The sequence below is a fragment of the Psittacula echo genome (genome assembly GCF_963264785.1).
Source record: "Psittacula echo genome assembly, chromosome: 1".
NCBI lineage: Eukaryota > Metazoa > Chordata > Aves > Psittaciformes > Psittacidae > Psittacula > Psittacula echo.
This window is the reverse complement of record NC_137735.1, coordinates 164,716,492-164,735,210: the sequence shown is the minus strand read 5'-3', so window position 1 is coordinate 164,735,210 and position 18,719 is coordinate 164,716,492. Positions and strand designations below refer to the sequence as shown.

Below are 18,719 nucleotides of genomic sequence, written 5' to 3'. Positions count from 1 at the left end.
GTTTCGAAGCTGCCAACTTGATATTTAGCCAAAGAGTTCTTTCTTATTTTCCCCTTTTTTCCTTTCGCCTTAAATAATTGTTTAATTGACTTTCACGCTCTACACCTTCTGTCTTTTGCCAGTGTTTGCGGTTTCGTAATCACTTTTTCCTGCCTTTAACAAAGTGTTGTTTTCTCCCATGTGCCTTCATGCAACACAGAGGGGGGAAAATGAGAAAGAAACGATAAAAACCGTCTACAACCAAACTGTTATTCAACAAACAGGGGAAAATATAGAGGGGAAACTAGCTTCCCCCGCCAGGTTCTGTGATGTTTTGTAGGTGTTTTTTGGTTATAGCACTTAAAAGAGCCAGATAGAAGCCTGGTTTTAGAGGTGATGCTGTATCTCAGTGGATGGGTATATCACTGTCAAATCGAGTTCGTAATATGCTACCAACCAGCACTGTGATAAGTTTGAAAGCAGATCTGAGTGGTAAAGAGACATGAGTTGCCTCCATCCCTCCTCCTCTGCGTAGTGTTGTGAGCTGCATTTACTTTTGAAGGAGAGAACACCCAGCCTGGCTGCTGGGTCTTGGGACCTGGGTTATGTTCCCTGCATACACGCTGAATGCTAATGAAGAACTCTTGGGTGCAATCAGATCCTTTTTGATTGTAACTACAATGCAGCTAACTTGTCAGCTGTGCTTTCCCATCTCCAGCAGTGTGATACTTTGCAGGGGTGGAAAGCGTTTTACAGGCGGTTTCTTCATATCCACCCATGAGACAACAGTAGCAGAGAAAATGACTGCAGCAGCTGAAAGCCACTAGGTTGGGTCATGCTAATAGCAGACTATTTAGTAGGGTTATGAGGGCAGGAAGAGATGAAGTTTCACTGAACTTGCTATTAGAAAAAAAGAAGAACTAATTGCGGTGAACAGGGCAATGTTCTGACTTCTGTGTTTGTGACAGACAAACCCTTGAGGCCCTGGACCTGTGTTTTTTATAGTTCTCTCCTTTTTTATCCTTCTTTTTAATTGAAGAAAGGACTCCATATCCCAATTGAGGCCACCAGGTATTTATGAGTTATTCTTGAGGAATGTGCTTCAGAAGTTGACTCAAGGGACCAGCAAGGAGAGCCAGCTCCAAGAAGGTTCCTGTCCCATCTGGTTGTGATGGAGCAGGGCTGCATTCACTGGAAGTATGAGCTGGCCTCATAGGGCAACTGCTGTCCTGCAGCTCACAGGTCCGCTGACCTGCATGTGGCTAAATGCCTGATCAGAGTTGATCTGGATCCCAGTGTGGGCTCTGCCTTTACCTCTTTATTGCTATCCAGGCTGGACATGAGACTTTGACATCCATTCATGTGGAACCCCTCATTTTCCTCGCATGACTCTTTGGCCAACCCCTATGAGGACACATGATGAGTGTAGCAAGTAATCTTGACTTGAAAGACTCCCTGCTTTGAGATGATGCCACTGTTGCCCTCACATAGGCAATCACTCACTATTTAGACTTTCTCCTCACTTCTACATGTCCTTTGGGATTTGTTTCAAAGCCCTACCAAAGGTTCAGATCCCCTTCCTGTATCTTCATCTTATATCTCAACAACCCCCCTGTGCCCAGGCTGGTTTTGTCATCACTCTGCTACACTGGGTAGAACTTTTCAGGTTCACAGGGGAGCTATGAGCAGAGGGTTCTTACACTGCAGGGTAGAACTAAGTTTTTTCCCTATCTCAAGTGTGTTTCCTTTCAAATAAAGCGACTCAGTTGACTCTCAGAGCTTCTCATTAACGCAGTGTGTGGATGCATCACATCAGAGGTGGAGAGTCTCAAAGGAAAAGCTTACAGGGAGAGATGAAGAAGGAGGGGTGGAAGGAAGGAGAGCCCCATTGGCTTAGCTTCCCAGCATGGGAAGTTTTTATTGTTCCTCCTTGGGTTCCTTTCCAGGATATTCTCTGTATATCATAGAATAGTTAGGATTGGAAAGGACCTTAAGATCATCCAGTTCCAACCCCCCTGCCATGGGCAGGGACACCTCACAGTAAACCATGGCACCCAAGGCTCTGTCCAGCCTGGCCTTGAACACTGCCAGGGATGGAGCATTCACAACTTCCTTGAGCAAACCATTCCAGTGCCTCACCACCCTCACAATAAAGAACTAATTATATTCTTCCACTTTGTTCTGAAGAATATAACTTCTGATAGCAACTTTTTGGTTCCTTCTCTTACTGTAAGGGTTTAATTGCAAAGAGCTCTGCAGCAGCCTAAGAAGGAGGTAAAGCACTGACCACCATCCAGGGCTTTGTTAGGAGGCCTGCTCTGTAGGAACTGCTCTTGGCTTTTTACACATATGTTTGTGGATGTAAGTTGAAACACTTGGCTGCAACTTGTGCTGTTGCTTTTTGCCAAAGCCAGGCTTTGTGGAAGCAGAGTGCTGTTCTTTGCCCAACCTTTGTAAAAGTTATTCTCAAAGTAGAAGTCAACACATTAGTATGAACATCCAAAACCTCTGTGTGTGAAATCATCTATAGGACAAACCAGAGCCTTGATCCTGTAATCACAGATACTTTCAGCTTGCACAGGTGGTTACTCCCATGCTGTCTGCCTGTTCTCACATGGAAACATTCACTGGGAGAAAGAAGTGTGTGTTAGCCTGCACTCTAACACCTAGCCTCCCAGTGACTGTTTCCATTCCATGGTGGTGTTCTCTGTTTGCCTGCACTTGCATCCTAACCAGAGCATCTGATTCCGGGTTGCAGGAAGGAAAACACTGGCAAAGGCAGTGTAAGCTGCAAAACCAATTGCGAGGTGCTTTTTGTATCGTTGCTTGTTTGTGTTTGGCATTTATCGAACCTGTTGGAGATTTTTCATTTGTCACCACCATCCAGGTCACATCCAGCAGCAGCAATAATGTTTATTAACTTTAATGATGTGTGTGGAATGAACCCAGATTGCTCTTCAAATTATGCACAGCTTGGTTTCACAACGAGTAACTTGTCTGTTTTGTATTTTGTATCATACCTTGTAGCTACGCTATTGCTTTAGAGCAGCTCGCTGGGGCAGAATTGTGCTGTTCCATTATGGGGCATTTTAGTTCAAACTATGTGTAAGAATCATAGAGTCACAGAATGGTTTGGGTTGGAAAGGACCCCCTGCCATGACCAGGGGTGCCTCACACTAGATCACGTTGCCCAAAGCTCTGCCCAACCTGGCCTTGAGCACTGGCAGGGGCGGAGCATTTGCCACTTCTCTGGGCAACCCAGTCCAGCAGCTCAGCACCCTCACAATAAAGAACTTCTTCCTTATATCTAACCCAAACCTTCCCTGTTTCAGTTTGAACCCATCACCCCTTGTCCTATCGCTACAGTCTCTGATGAAGAGCTCCTCTCCAGCATGCTTGTAAACCTCCTTCAGATACTGGAAGCTGCTCTGAGGTCTCCATGCAGCTTCTCATCTCCTTTCCTGTGTCTGCTGAATGGAACAAGTGTACAGCTGTATAGGATGTAGCCAGGACAGGATGAAAAGGAAATGGTGCAGCTTTCACCTAACCGTCCCTTGTCTCTCTCACCACAGTGCCGTGTGTGTGGTGCGGATGTCGGGCTCAGTTATCTCTCAAGTGAATTTCTTGATGGTTATCTGAGCTCTAAAGAGCCCTGAGATTTACATGTGATAAGCTCTACATACCACTTTTCTGTGTCTTTTTTGTGAACGGTCATTTCCACATCGCATTGGACCTGTTGTGGGCTGGATTGCTTCTCAGTTATTGTGTCTTTGCCGTTTACTATTATTGCCTCTAGTTATTATGTCTCTTATGCCTCAATTATTATGTCTTTTAATTTGCTTGGCATTCATTCAAAGGGAGCATATCTCCTTTTCCTTATCACTGTCAAGTACAAATGTCCCACTTACCGCCAGGAGATACAACAACATACAGCATATGTATAGGAAATAGCAACCTTAAAGACAAAGACATTTCTAGTTAATAAACGAGGGAGAACAGGGACGTTATGAATGTTGTGGCCATCTGTGTATTGTTGTCGGTTGGATTGTATTGGTCCTGTGACTTCTGTGACATCTACTGAACTTGCTGTTTCAGCAGGGAAGTGAAAGTGAAATGCTGAGACCATTACAGGGAATCCTGACCCTGCCAGGTCAATGGGCAGAGAATGGGATGGATTCAGCTTTGTGCTGTGTCCTCTGCAATGCTTTTCCTGCACGGCCAAGTGGTTTAACCTGTAGGTATTTGACTGACACTTTGTCACTAAGCTGTCAGGCAGTCAGTCTGGACCTAGCTATTAAAATAGGGGCTAGACCTCCATGCTTTGCATAAAGATTATGGAGAAAGTAGCTCTGAACTGCCTGGGAGGTGCTTGCAGACAAAGAGAGGCATTTCAGCCAGCAGAACAGTGTGAAAAACCTCACAATATCCCCAAACCAGGCCCTGAGCTTCACTGAGCAGTGTTAATGTGTGTAGCCTTCAAACAAAACAGCAGGAAAGATCATTCAGACTCATTCTGTCACCCAAGGCCAGGGCTTTCTCAACATTCCATCAGATGATGACATCACTTCTCCTTTATGGAGAAGCTGTGTCTTTCATGCGTGTGTTTGCATCTCATCAGTAATGTCTAGTGAATACCTGAGTTTAGAGAAAGAAAAAGTCCCTGCATCTCATCCCCACTGTTTATGAATTAGAAAAACAGAAAAAGCAATTATAGGAAGTGTCCTTTTTTTCCGTGAGGAATATGTATTAGTTTAGGAAACCACATTGAAATCATCTCCTAGCGCAGGCAAGGCACCAACGATGATGCATAATTTGGACAGTTTTCATCCAGGGTTGCCAAACTATGAACAGTTAAAGAATTTGATGTGACATCAAAGAGAGGTGCCTATAGGAAATGGTTGGAACGTCTTCCATGATATATAAAGGTGGCAGTAAAAACCTTTCTATACTTAGCACCTTGTCATTACTTACCAACATGACAGTAGGAGGACTCTGTCCATGATTACAACTGCCCTGACCAGGAGCTGAGAATGAATGCATGAATGCATAATAAAGTTGATCCTAAAGAGTTTATAATGTACATAACTGAGTTATAGCAAAGGTAGCAAAAGCATGGTACGTATGCAAGTAGAAACGATGAAGGAAGGAGACAGAAGGAAGGAGGAAGTCTTGCAACCTTGTGTATTGCAGGATCACAGCTCTTTATGGGCGCATTGACATGCTCCGAGGTAAGATGTTAGAAGATCAGAGTCTAAGCTGGAAGCTTCAGGGTTACAGATTCAGTTGGCTTTAAAGGTCAAGAGAAATAAAGGTGTTTTCCTTTCCAAAACACTGAAAATGTTCAGGGGTTTTTAGTTCTTTAATGGAAATATTTTTGTCCATAAGAAAACCATTTTCATTTGGAATGGTATTATTGTGTCACAGGAAGTTAGTTAGAGATGGTATGCACTTTTCCATTCATTTGCTTTCCTGGAGCTGCCAGGATGCACCATGACCTCTTTACATGGTGCAGAAAGGTGTTGAATCCATCCCCAGTGTCCCTGGCAATAATATTCATGGAAGATTTGGCCCTTTGGATAAACCTGTTTGACAGAAAGAATGAGGATATGGGGGAACCTTTTGTATAGTTTCCGAGAGGCATTGTGATACATTGAATGAATCAAACCGTTTCAAACTTTGCACCTCAGTTTCCTAGAGCAAAAACGGTAACATTTTCATCAGCAAATGTTTTCTCTGTGAGTTGAAAAGGTGGGTTTTATATCAAATATGTTGGACAGAATTGTCTGTAGCAACAAAACCCACTTTCGTTCCACCTGCTGCCCAATAGAGGGCTTTGTCATTTAGAAAGGCAGGAAAATGATGTTTGAAACCGACTTGAAAAGGTTGTTCCAGGCACTGATAATAGCATGGGAGATGGTGTGAGTGTGCCTCATCGCAACAGCAATCTGGGGCAGGGAAAGCCCTGTGTGGACAGATAGCCTGGGAAGGCAGCACTGGTTACAGTGAGGTGGGTGTAAGACAGATAGGTATATAGTGAGAGGTGAATGTGGGGCTGGGGAGAGCTAGTACATTCCTCTCTATTGCAGAAGAGTGAAGGTTTAAACTAGAGATCCACTTCTGTTTAGGTCTTTTCCTTGCTGGACCATCTCTGGGGCTAAGCAAGGAATCGGGACTTGCTGCCCACTCTTTTCTGTTGTGCAGGATGCACAGCTCCACCTGATAGCTTTTGTGAGCTACTGGATGTGCTCCTGAGAGCATGTGTATCTCATTTGGCTGGCTGTGCTAATAAAACAGGGCCGGGTACCGTGCTGCAGTCAGCAAGACCATTTAAGTGTCAGCACTGTCCCAGGTCAGGTTGTGTCCTGTTTGAGCATTGCTCTGGCATGGAAACTGAGCAATAGCATACGATAGGAAGTGTTCCTGTAGACAGGATGGACGAGGATCTTTCAAGGAAGGGAGATATACCTAAAGGATGGATGTGCTTTTGCTCTTGGGACCAGAGAAGGTATCTTGGTCCACTCAGTGTGGGACATATGTGCCCACACACTGCTGATCCCAACAGTACTGGCTTCATTTCACAAGATCAAATTGCCTAGTTTGGGTTTAGTGGGACCCTTGTGACCATCACAGGACATAAAGGAGATTCACTCTGGCACTTAGGAAGGAATGTAGCCAGAAAGGGGTAATGAAACTAATGAATTCTCCTAGCAATATAACAAATTTGGGACCTCAGCAGAGGTGAGAGAAGTGACTCTTCCTGGTCCTAGTATGGATCTGCTCCTCACTCCTATGTCTGGACCAAGTATTGTGGACTAAATCACAGCCCTAAAAAGTCATTGATGAGGGCATAGACTCCTCTGGACTCCTCTGTTGCTTACCTTGATAAGTACGAGGCATTATAAAGATCCAGGACAGCAGACAACTTACAATGCAAACAATAGCTCTAAGTCAAACCCAGATTCCTCTTCTGTTGTCATGCCTGGATATTTCCTTGCAAGCAGCCACCCCCCCAGGCCAGGAAGTGCAATTCCTCCCTCATATGGCACTGCACCACATGTTTTCTGGAAGAGCAAATAAACCCAACAGGCAGAAGGGCTGTAGCACCACTATGCAGACACGTACTTAATGGGACAGACATGAATTAATGTGGCTCGTCTTGGGGACACAGGGATCAAGGGTGAAAGAGAATGTATTCTCAAAGCAGGCTGGCTGAAGGGCTTTGGCTGACTCATTGTTTTGTGAAGTTATTCTGAGTTTTTGTGGGAGAAGAATCTATCTAACAAATGTGCTTATAACAGTAAGGTTTTTCTCAGAGTGTAGATATTTATTCTGTCCCTATCTCTCCTCATTGATCTGGTTCTGGATCCAATTCTGTCCTTGGGACCAAACACGCAGTAGCAATAACCTCACTGAGAGCTGAATGTTTCTGTCTGAGAGGCCAAATGTAACCTGTAATTGAATAAACTGCCCAGGTATGTGGCCTTTATTTTTTATTAAAAAAGAGAGAAATGCAACTGGCAGCAGGATTATCTGCAAGCACACACGTCAGGCTGGAGTAACGTTCCTGAAACATGGAATCACAGAATGGTTTGGGTTGGAAAGGACCTTAAGATCATCCAGCTCCAACCCCCTGCCATGGGCAGGGACACCTCACACTAGACCATGTCACCCAAGGCTCTGTCCAATCTGGCCTTGAACGCTGCCAGGGATGGAGCATTCACCACTTCTCTGGGCACCCTGTGCCAGTGCCTCAGCACCCTCACAGTAAAGAACTTCTTCCTTATATGCAGGCTTTTTGGAGTTTTGCCTTGGCACAAGGGATGTTCTAGTTCGGCTTGGACTTCTAATGACACTGTGATTTTGTAAGAGCAGATAATAATCTTTAGGGATACTCAGGAACACCACAGCCAGCAACAGGATGGCTGTCCCATTAATGAAGAAGCCATCTAGCACCATAAATCCCAATGAACCTTCCTCCAGACTCCTGTGAGTACGTTAGGAGTGGAAACATCTATTTTGTTTCAAAACTAAACTTACAGATGATTATGTTTTCAGTTGGATCCAAGCTTTTTCTTCTGAGGAGTTTTTTGATGTAGTCATTTGAATTTGCTGTGGAGTTTCTATGTAAACCAGCAGTACAAGTCAGGAGTAGCTGTGGTAGGGGAAGAATCAGCCTGAATGAAAGTGGAGGCATTTTGGGTCTGATACATTGAGAACAGAAAGAGCAGTTGAGGCTTGTAGAGATTTGTTCTGGCTTGGTTTGTGAATGGGATTTAGACAAGGTTGTACCCTACTCATCCATGGAAACCAGTGAGACCAATGCTGATGTAGGAGTCACCACAATTTGTCTTGCAGGACAGTGTGCGTGTTGAGAGATGAATTTACCCGGGTTTCCCCCTCCCACCCTTGCAGTAACACTTGCTATTTGTGTTTTGATTTCTAACATTGGTGCGTCCTCCAGGTTCCGTTTTCAGCTCTCCCATCCCTTCCTCGCCCTTGTACGAGGGGCGGGTGTTTATTAAGGCAACTACAGATGCTGTTACGAAAACATCAGAGCAAATAAGGTAGAGAAGGTCTCTTGAAAACAGCTCATCCCTGTCAAAGGAGGGTTGTTCTCTACCTAGTAAAATTGGAAAGGATGATGAATTACCATATCTCATAATTAGAAAATCCAGTTATACAGCTTATGTCAGTTTTGCCAGTTCATAGTTATTAACACTGTCCTTCTGCTGTATTTGTAGACCAGATGCAAACCCCACAAAAAGTAAAATAAAGGTTTGAGTGAGTTTTAGTTCAGAGAATGATATACTTAGGCAAAGTTCTAGACTAGGTTGGACAGAGCCTTGGGTGACATGATCTAGTGCGAGGCATCCCTGCCTATGACAGGGGGTTGGAACTGGATGATCTTAAGGTCTTTCCAACCTGAACCATTCTGTGATTCTATGAGCATGGTGTCCTCAGCTTATTTGTCTCTTTCTGCAAGGCATATGTTAGTTCATTTGTGCCTTGATGCAGATGAAGACCCGTAAGCTGGTCTCTGCATTCACTTAGCTGCTGTCAGGTGAGGCACCATGTCTGGGAGCTGTTCCCTTTTGTCTCAGAAGCCTAAATACCAGACAGACATCTCTACCTGGATTAGCTGCCTAGTCTCTGTGGGGAGAAAGAGGCATTGGAGGTCACCAGGCGTTTGACCCATTTTAGTCAGCTACACGGAGATAATGGAAATTGAAAACACAGCAGGTCTGTTTCTTCCTGTCTTTTGTGAGAACGGGGGGTGAATAGTCCATATGCAGATCTATACAGGGTAGGCAGTAGAGTGAACTTCTAAAGCTAGGTGTCAGGTATCCCAGCTGTATGTTGGCTTGTTTGGGCAAAGAGAAGAGGGAAGGGGACTTCAGTGTGTCAAGATCAATAGATGGATCCATAGCTCTGTGGGAGAAGTTCCCATAGTGTGGTTCCTGGGGACTGTGGTCCCTTTTGGGCAGAGGACTCCAGTAGCAGAAGCATCACCAGCTACAGCCCCATATGTTCATGGGCCACTTTTGCTGTGGTGATGGATGAGAACTAAGCAGAGGGCAGTGGCATAGTAGACAAGGAGGATGTAGTGTTAATTGAATGAACTTTGGACCACAGTACTGAGGTAAGCCTCTGAATTCAATCCTTTCAGAAAAATATGAAGATATAGATCGAAGGTGTCTCAGAAACCCACCTGATGTTCTAATGCTATCAGCAGGAAGAAGGTTTTCAGCCTAACTGAAGAGAGAGTTTCTTTATTTAAGTGTAGTTTTAAAATGAGCCTTAGTATGACTGAGGAAGAGGGAATTATATGTCAGAGATTATTGAAGAGGTGGCTGGAGTGCAGAGGCATTGGGAGTGGGAAGGACGTAGAGGTTGGTGTTGCGATGGTGTCGACAAGAGGGAGCACAGATATGGCATTTGCAGAAGGGACAGCTGAGATTGATGGGTGATTTTGGTGAAGCCATGGCAGCAAAGACTGATGAAGCAGAGAATGAAGGCAGAAGCTGCAGGTCTGCCCGCAAATGAGTGCAAAATGAGTGTTTCTGGTTTAAAGGTATTAGGCAGAATAAACATGGAGCTGTGAAGGTGTGGAGAAGGCTGAATTACCTGAAATATCTGTGGTACTGTTCATTATAAAATGTGGGCTGAGTGTTCACAGGATAGATTTTCTTGCAGACTTACTGGAAGGACTGAGGGCAAGGAGAAGGCTCTGGACCAGAGCTGGGTTCATGCTGTTGGTGTGCCTAAAATGAAGTTATCTGGCAGTTCCTATCTGCTGAGCCTCATAGGAAATGTTGAGTGCTGTGGAGGAGGGTGGAGAAAACACTAATTCTCCTTAAATAATAGTGCAAGCTCTGGAGAAACATGGGACAATCCTAAAGTCCTTTGTGTCACACAGATGGAAGGTGTGGATGTCCCGTGTGGACTCCAGTTACAATGCGAGGCTCCTCTGTGACAGATTTGGCCATGTTTCTAAGGATTATGTGATAACACGAAGCACACAAGTAGCTTCGCTCCTGACAGATGGCTAGAATGACATGTCAAGGGTGAAGTAGTCAGTCTGCCAGGAGGCAGAGGGATGAGTAAAACACTCTTTTCCAGTCCATTTCCATGATTCGGGGTCCAAATACCTTTAGCAGATGTCTGGATTAAATAGTGACGTTAAATACCTCTACTGCTGACTGAGGTTGACCATAGACATGAAACAGTGCCTGCAGAAGGAAGGATGTTAACATGCCCTGTTATGGTCCTGCCACCATCCTTGGGACTTTTTCTTCCTTTTTAAGAGAAAGAAAATCAAAGGTAGGTGCAGATGTTGGCACTGGCAGAAAGTTTGGTGCATTAACAACCATCCTGATACAAGATGAAGTATTTGAGGCACGCTCCACCTGTGGCATTGAAATTAAAAAACCCCGAACAAACCAAAAACCGAACAGAAAGACCATAGCAAGAAGTCTGTGAACCAGTGCCAAAATCATACAGAAACACAGGAACTGCTGTGCTAACGAACAAAGAGGCCAAAGGAAAGGAGATGTTGTAGCTACATCTCAGTTCAAAATGGTTTTATTTCCCTTGTTGCACTGGAAAGCTCTTTGAAAGAATTTTGGGTGCACTGTTTGAAAAACTGAGTGCTGTTGCTTCAAGTTTGGCTTCCGTTTGTTAGAAACCAACTAAAAGCTCAGAAGAAAAGTTGGTAATAAAAACTGTAAATAAGTACAATGGGGATGGTTATTTTGAAAACCTTTCTTTTGAGTTTGTGTGGCCCAAGTGTTGCAGAAATGGAGTGATGCAGGAAATTACAGTAACCAGAAGCCCTCCAGAAAAATAGGAAAGTGAACCTCACAAATTGCTTTTGATGATCTAGACCTAAACCAATGCAAACACAAACACACACATGCACAAACAAAAGTAAACCAAATAACTGTATCTTTCCAATGGGACAGGTGAATGTGCAAGTTTGCTCTGTTTCAGGACCACACGACAAACATTCTTTAAATGGGATGAAATAAAGGGACAGGACCTGGAAGGTTTTAGTCCAAGTAGAGCTTTCATGGGTCTGCTGTGCTTTTCTTTACAGTTTACAGAAAAAATAAGGGGTTTAGCTTTAGAAGTCTTGTGTCCCCAGAGAGGTATGAATTCACATTGTCTACTAGAAAACAAAAGGTTTATCTGAAAGAGATTCTCCTTTTGATGTAAGATTTTGGATCCTTCTATTTGACCAAATCAAGTGCTGAGGACTGGCCCTGGGCATTGGGCCCCTCTTTCCATTACTAGAGGGACTTTTGGAGCAGATAGTTTTGGCTCCAGCCAGGCAGGACATCCCCACACAGCTGTATTTCATTATCTTTTCATGTTATTGTAACTGTTAGACACAAATGCATCTGCTCCTGGATCAAACCCTGTCCTTTTCACTGGACATCGGAACATCATGGTAGGACTGATCCTGGCCATCTTTGGGATAGATGTAATCCCAGCGGGGAAACAGCAATTCCAGGATGGGATTGACTTATTTGAAATGCCTTCTTTAGGATGAAGTAATGCGCCCCTACAAGTACTGGTATCCTTTTACTGGATATGACAGGAGCTGGGGTGATAGCCCATATGTGCACTGCAGTTGTCTGCGTATATTCATGGGAATCCATCCTTCATCTCTTCACCGGCAGCAAGGCTACAATTTCCCAGTTTCTTTATCCCAACCAAAATGCAGTTGCTGCATATCATCTCCCGTGTCATCATTCCTGCTTAATACAGGTCCCTGCATCCATGCCGGGTCAGTCAGCTCAGCTGCAAACTGGCTTGTCAAGTAAAGAAAGGAAGGGCTGCTTTTAGAGAAGTCTGTTCCCTGATTCCAAACCATACACAGACACCAGGATGTGCTGGAAGAGGTTGGGAGCTGCATTGTCAGATGAGATGGAAAGCTGTGCCATGTCTTTGGACATAGCCTGCATTTAGGTCAGGTTAAAGCAATTGTTATGCAGAGACCTAAGGATGGCAAAGCACAGATTCCCTCTTTTTAAGACCCAGCTATACATGTATATGCTAGAATGGTGTTAGCTGCTGTCCTTGAATCCATGCATTTATGCAATGACCACTGGCATTCCTAGCAGCAATTGTCTGCATCTTCCCCATTGGGATGAATACCAACTCTTCCACAGCCGTAAATCTGTTCACCTGCATTATCTCTACTGTAGCTAAATCAGATATAAGATCTGAAAATAGTCCTGAGGTTCAAGTCTTAGCTTGCGCATAACAAATGCAACAGGAAGAAACCTCATGAACTCAGCAGAGTCCAAACAGACGTGTTTATAGGCTATATATAGGAGACCAGACCCAGGTACATGCAGCGTGCTCTAAACATGGCACCACAAGATGTCCCAGAGGCTTTTAAAGAGCCTATTCCATTGCTTTGGAAAGATGAAAAAATAAATGGCTGTGCAAATTCCTTGCCTTTTCCTTCTCCTTCTTTGATCCACATCCTTGTAAAAGGAAAATGTGAGAAGTGTTGACTGGAACTCAGTGGGGTTCTGAACTTCCTCCAGTTTGACCTCCATTGAAATAAGGAGTGACACAGGCACCCAAATTGAAAGTAACTCAAAGGAGTTATTTAGATCCCTGGTTCTTATTGTATAGTCTTGGGATATGAGGAGTCAGAAGGCAGAGACAGAGACTCCAGCCGTCATTGCTGGCGTTCAGTGTTGCTCTTGAAATCTGCAGGAAGACCCTGAGATGTGTTGAGTTATGCTCATGTGCAGGTCTCCACCAGCTATATAAACAGCTCTTTGCAGGGTCAGGACCTGCCTTTTTGGCTTGGAGATGCCTTTCGGGGGGTGAAAGAAAGTTTATCCGCTTTCAGCTATAACTCCTTGTTTCTTTCCCTCTCAGTAATGCTGATCCTCAGATTATGAATTCATTTTGCGTGCACAGTTTTGCCTCAGAAAGGGGAGAGAGCTGGAAGGATTCCCTCTGACCTCTGCAAAATGAGAGGTTGATGACATCAGGAAAGCAGTATCTCAAATCCAGAACTACTTCTCCTCCTTTCAGCCCTCATTCAGTAAACTGGGGTCTTTGCTGCATCATTCATGCATCAATTTTCATTCAGGGGAACAAAAAACATAAATCCCACTAAAGGCATTTGTCCTCAACACAGTTCTTCCGCTGATTTAGGAGCAGGACCTCATTCCCTCCACTCTCCTTAACCACATTTGATTAAGGATATTAAGGAGTTTATTACTTCCTGATATCATGCGGGAATGATTTCCATATGTTGCATCATTCTCTCATAACCCCAGTTAGTGTTTTACTGCAGGAGAGGTTGCGTGTGGCCCTTTATAAAAAGGTGCATTTCATCCTTAGTTTTTAGATAACTTAGAGTATCCTTTCCGCTGGGAAATTAAGCAGACGCTCTTCATATCCAGTGCAGCTGCTTCTAGCAGTAAATTGAACTGCTGCTATTAGAGTGAGAGGTTGCTGGAGCTGAGTTGTGTTGTTCCTTAATTGTTTATGGCTGTGGATGCAAGCCAAGTAGCAGTCCTGTAGTAGCAAACACTGGGGATATGACCTGGAAAACAGATGTTTGGGCCAAAGCCAAGGTGGTTTCAGGAAAGACAGTAAAAGAGAAGCAGGAAACCAGTTATCTGTCTGATTTATTGGGCAGGGTGAAGGAATTCACCCCAGGGCAGAACGCTCACATGAGGCTGGTATAACAGTAAACTGATTTTAGCTAGCTTTTACCCAGCCTTTCCATAGGCGAGACCTATTTGCTAGTGCCAGCGCTAGGTGTGCCAACCCTACATGCTTTGCAGATGGGTAGAAAACAAAGTCTTTTAGATGTGATACAGTGCAAGGGATTTTTGGAAGTTGAATGGCTTGAGGAATCTGATCCAAATCAGATCTCTACAGTGAGTACTGAATACAGTGAGTACTGAGTAAACAGATCATCTTCAGGCATTCCCCTTTGCTCTAAAGGAGAGAAACAGGTTCATCACATGCTAATGCAGGGTCTAAAATGGATCCAGCTCATGATTTCTCTCTGTTCCTCTCTTTGGAGCCCAGAAGACTGCTGCACATGGAAACATGGATCTAAGGTTAGGTGAGATCTGTCCTACCGTGTTTTCACAGAGTCGCAGGCTGGTTGAGCTTGGAAGGGACCTCTGAAGGTCGTCTTGTCCAACTCCTTCTCAAGCAGGACCACATAGAGCTGATTGCTCAAGACCATATCCAAACAGCTTTTTAAACCTCTTCCATGAAGTGCTTGATTGCACAAAGCTAAAATGAAGTGTTGCACTGGAGAGGAAGGAGGGGGTGTCCAGCACTGAAGACTAAGAAAAGTTTTAAATGACACTGTTTAGGGAACAGATCCACAGATGTGAAGAGGCATCTTGTCACATCCAACCAGTGATTTTTGGAGCAGCGATTTAGCAGCACAAGATGCTTTCATTTTTAACGATGTTGTAACTACCTTGATTTCATTGAAATGACATGATTTCCAACCCTAACCATTCTATGGTGCTATGGTGCTATGATTCTATGAATGTCAGGCACAAGGCTGCACAAGACACAGTGCTTGAGCTAATAGTGTTACTACATATTAGTGCTGAAGAGACATCAAAAAACTTTCCTTTTAAAAACACTCGTGTTCTTAGATCTCCAACACGTTGACTAGCAATTCTGGTTGGTCTTCTGTGTTTTTAAAAGTGAGTTTTCAAAGTCCTGGGGAGGGAATGCTTACAGATCTCCTGCACTTCCTCCTGCTCCTGTCCATGGAACGATAAGTTCTTAAAGCCAGGAGTATGGGAGCTGAGCGTTTGGAAGAGGATACATAATCTTCCCTTGCCCAGAAGTCACCAGAAGTGTTAGTGGAATATGTAAAAGCAGAGAGAATACATCTCCATTCACACAAATAGACATAGTGCAGATGTAACTGTTGGATTTTAGTCTTTGTCTCTTCTTCACTTTCCACACATGCTACATTGTGCAGACAGAACATGCAACTTGGATTTCCCTTCTGCTCCAGAGACCCTTTGATTTGTTTTTCCTTTTGTCTTTAGACTAATGAATTGAAACAAAGGAAATGGCTAAATAATTGCATTAAACAAGGGGACATATATATACATTCCTGTTAAAGAGGGTTTTTTACGTAACTTGATCAGATGTCTCTGCTTCTGTAAGTTTAGCTTTTTTGTGCCATGAACCACTCATAAACCATTCACTGCACTAATGTACAGTGCCACAAATGCACCTAACGGAGCTACCTGTGCTCAAATACCTAAAGACAAGGAGTCACACCGGCAAGTTGAGGCGTGATGGCACAAGTTACTGCCAGGGAGATTCCAACTGGACACAAGAGGAAAGTTCTTCCCAATGACAACAATCAGACATTGGAATAATCTCCCCAGGGAAGCAGTGGATTCCCCAACACTGGACACTGTTAATATTCATCTGGACAGGGTGCTGGAACATCTAGTCTATGCCATGCTTTGCCAAGAAAGGTTGGACCAGATGATCCTTGAGGTCCCTTCTAACCTGGGATTTTATGATTCTCAATGGCTTTCTAGAGTAAGTTCATCAGGCACTTGTCTAATGTGTTTCTGAAACAGCCCTCAGAGAGATTCTGCCTTCATCCAGAGGAGAACAGGATTATCCTGATCTCCACATCCAGCCCCAGGTGGTGCTTTGCCTTGCCCAATAGCTTCCGTAAAATTCCAAAGTGCTGATGTTTTCCCAGTTGAAGGCAATGCCGTATGCAGAGGGCCTTGGCCAGTCTTCAGAGAAAATATGAGAGCTGCTGGTAGCCCATGATCTGCACATTCCTAGGGATACATATTAGACATGAGCCAAGCCTTTCTGTCCTATCCTGTCTTCCCCAAGAACCTGATGGTTTTCTTCTCTTTTAAGTGCACTGTCCGAGGCTTGTGAGTCTTTGTTCTTTTCCTGAAATCTCAGGTCATCTGTTAGCTAACCTATCCAGGAGCTGAAATGGGAAGGAGAGTTTTCCTATGCTGTCCATTGTATAGATTTGCTTTATTTAGGGTAACAAATTTAAGGAAACCTCCTGGGAAGCCTTCTTTGCCGAAATCTCTGTGAGAGAAGAGCTGCAGTTGGCTGCATGGGCTGTCTGTTGCCCAAGTATCAGGAAGTGCTGCAGCGTCAGTACTTGTGAATATTAAGTCCGGAGTAGCTGGTGTTTGAGTCCCTGTGCTAACCGTAGCTCTTTGTGTTCATTTTGTACAACAGGAAGAAAAAGATCTCACCATATCCTAGCTATTCTATGATTCTATATACAGGACAAAAGCAAAACAAGAACTGGCCACGCAGTATCTGAAAGTTGGTATGAGTTTTACAGCCACCCCAGACTTTCGCACAGGGGGCTGATGGAAACTCATCGCTCCACACTGCTGGGTAAGAGAGAAGACACTCAAGCAAAGGCTTACGTCTTGGTTTCTCAAGTTTTCCTCTCTCCCTGATGGTCCTGCCTCCTGTCTCTTTGAACAGAGAGTCCAAGTTTTAAAGTGAGCCCAGCCAGAGCAGTTATTGTCATTCTTTCAGCTGAGAAAATCCTTTCCATGTTGTCCACCGCTGTGATGAAAGGAGAAGCTCGTCTTGCTTGAGACTGAATTTTTCTGTCAGAAAACCACCGTTTTCAGGTAAGAAAGTGCCCTTCCCAGCAAAGAATCTGACCTTCTTCTGTGTGAGGTTAGAGAAGCTGCTCTTGGAATAGAGCATTTTATGTGTAAAATGAAGAGACCTGGCTGCATCCAGCACCACAAGACATTCAACTTTTTGCTGCTGTAATTGAACAGTATATTGTTGTCAATGTATTTGACAGGAGACAGCTAGTGATAGGACTTTTTAGCTTTGGTGGTCCAAGATATAGACATCTGCAGCTGCATTCAAAGTGTCTCTTGCTCCCCATTGGCTAGAAGGGGAGCCAGAAAAAACAAGCTCAGAAGCTGACACAGAAGTTGGGTGGTAAATCCCAGTCCTTGGACCCAGATGGCACAAGGATGGGCACCAGCTACAGCAGTTAATAACTTCTGTCTTCACAGAATGTTCTCTCTGAAAGCTCTGAAAGAGAAGACCAACCCAAAGGCTTTTTGTGTTTCTTGGCATCTTCATTTTATATGTTCCTGTTTCCAGCTGCTTAAAATTATCCTAAGGTCCTTTTTCGTTCCACTCTCTAGACAGTGAGGTTCATATGAGCTGAACTTTCTCTTTATAGCTTCACTTCTGAATATGGGTCAGCACCCAGGCAGTTGAATGCCCAAGATCATTTTCCTGCAGTATATAAATAGTACACAGTTATTTCACAGTTTCATGTTCAAGCTTGCAGGCTTCCGACAGCCTTGTGTTCCCGAAAGCCTTTCTATTCTCATCGCATTTGGGTTCTTGAACCCATGATTCAACATCAATTACAGCAGAGGTTATCCCAACTAAGAAAGTCCTGATTTGGCTTCTGTGTATTGTCGTTCCTGATGAGGGGTGTCAAGTCACCAGTACTCAGAGTTGCTGTTGTGGGTCTTTCCAGCCCTGCAATGAGTTCAGCTACACAGTTGAGCTGAGTTACTCTACCTTACCCACATTAGGCTGCACTCAGTCAGTCCATCATCTTGCTAGACAGTAGGGGAAGTCAGAGAGTCTCCAGCTGGATGGATAACTAACGGCCGGCGTATTCCTGTCCGACGGAGATAAGAGGCTGGTTAAAACCAAGGGAATTTTTAGACTCTTCCCAACTGTCGCCTGTCTTCTGTTTGACACAGGACTTGTCATGTCGCCCTTCCTGCGCATTGGTTTATCCAACTATGACAGTGGCCCTTACCTGCCATCCCAGGGGGAGGTGATTAACCCATACTGTGCTGTGATGGTGAAAGAAGCCGTGGAATCTGGTAAGTGGGGAGGAGTTGAATATGCATGTGAGCTTTTGTAAGATGTGTGTGCCTTACTGTGTGATTTCTAGTGTGTAAAAAGCATATTGATAAATCTTTATAATGGTTTGTGAAAGTGCTTTTCTTGTCTCAGCACAGTGCAAGTTTGGGTTTGTAATATCCTGCGATCAGTCTGATTTTAAGATGATGCCCAACAAATCTATGTCTTCAATTTGAGGTTATTATGAACTGAATTACAGGTCCCAGCATGTGACATAGCAGATGAGCTGAGTATTCGGTTTCACTTTTCTATGAGCAGTTGCTGGTCTGTCAGTGGGACGGCTGACAGATGAAATCCAT

At 44.1% G+C, this 18,719-nt stretch overlaps 1 protein-coding gene across 2 annotated transcripts in view; it reads left to right on the top strand.

Annotated features, from left to right (window-relative positions):
• PRKCQ (protein kinase C theta) overlaps window positions 1-18,719 on the top strand; it is a 65,229-nt gene that overhangs the window by 273 nt on the left and 46,237 nt on the right. Inside the window, exons 2-4 of one of the 2 annotated variants that reach the window (XM_080622846.1) lie at window positions 16,732-16,896; window positions 16,990-17,141; window positions 18,255-18,380. In XM_080622846.1, coding sequence (XP_080478972.1) covers window positions 18,263-18,380 — 118 coding nt within the window. In that variant the 5' untranslated portion in view covers window positions 16,732-16,896; window positions 16,990-17,141; window positions 18,255-18,262. The remainder of the gene's footprint in view (window positions 1-16,731; window positions 16,897-16,989; window positions 17,142-18,254; window positions 18,381-18,719) is intronic. The other variant, XM_080622847.1, reaches the window with a different exon arrangement.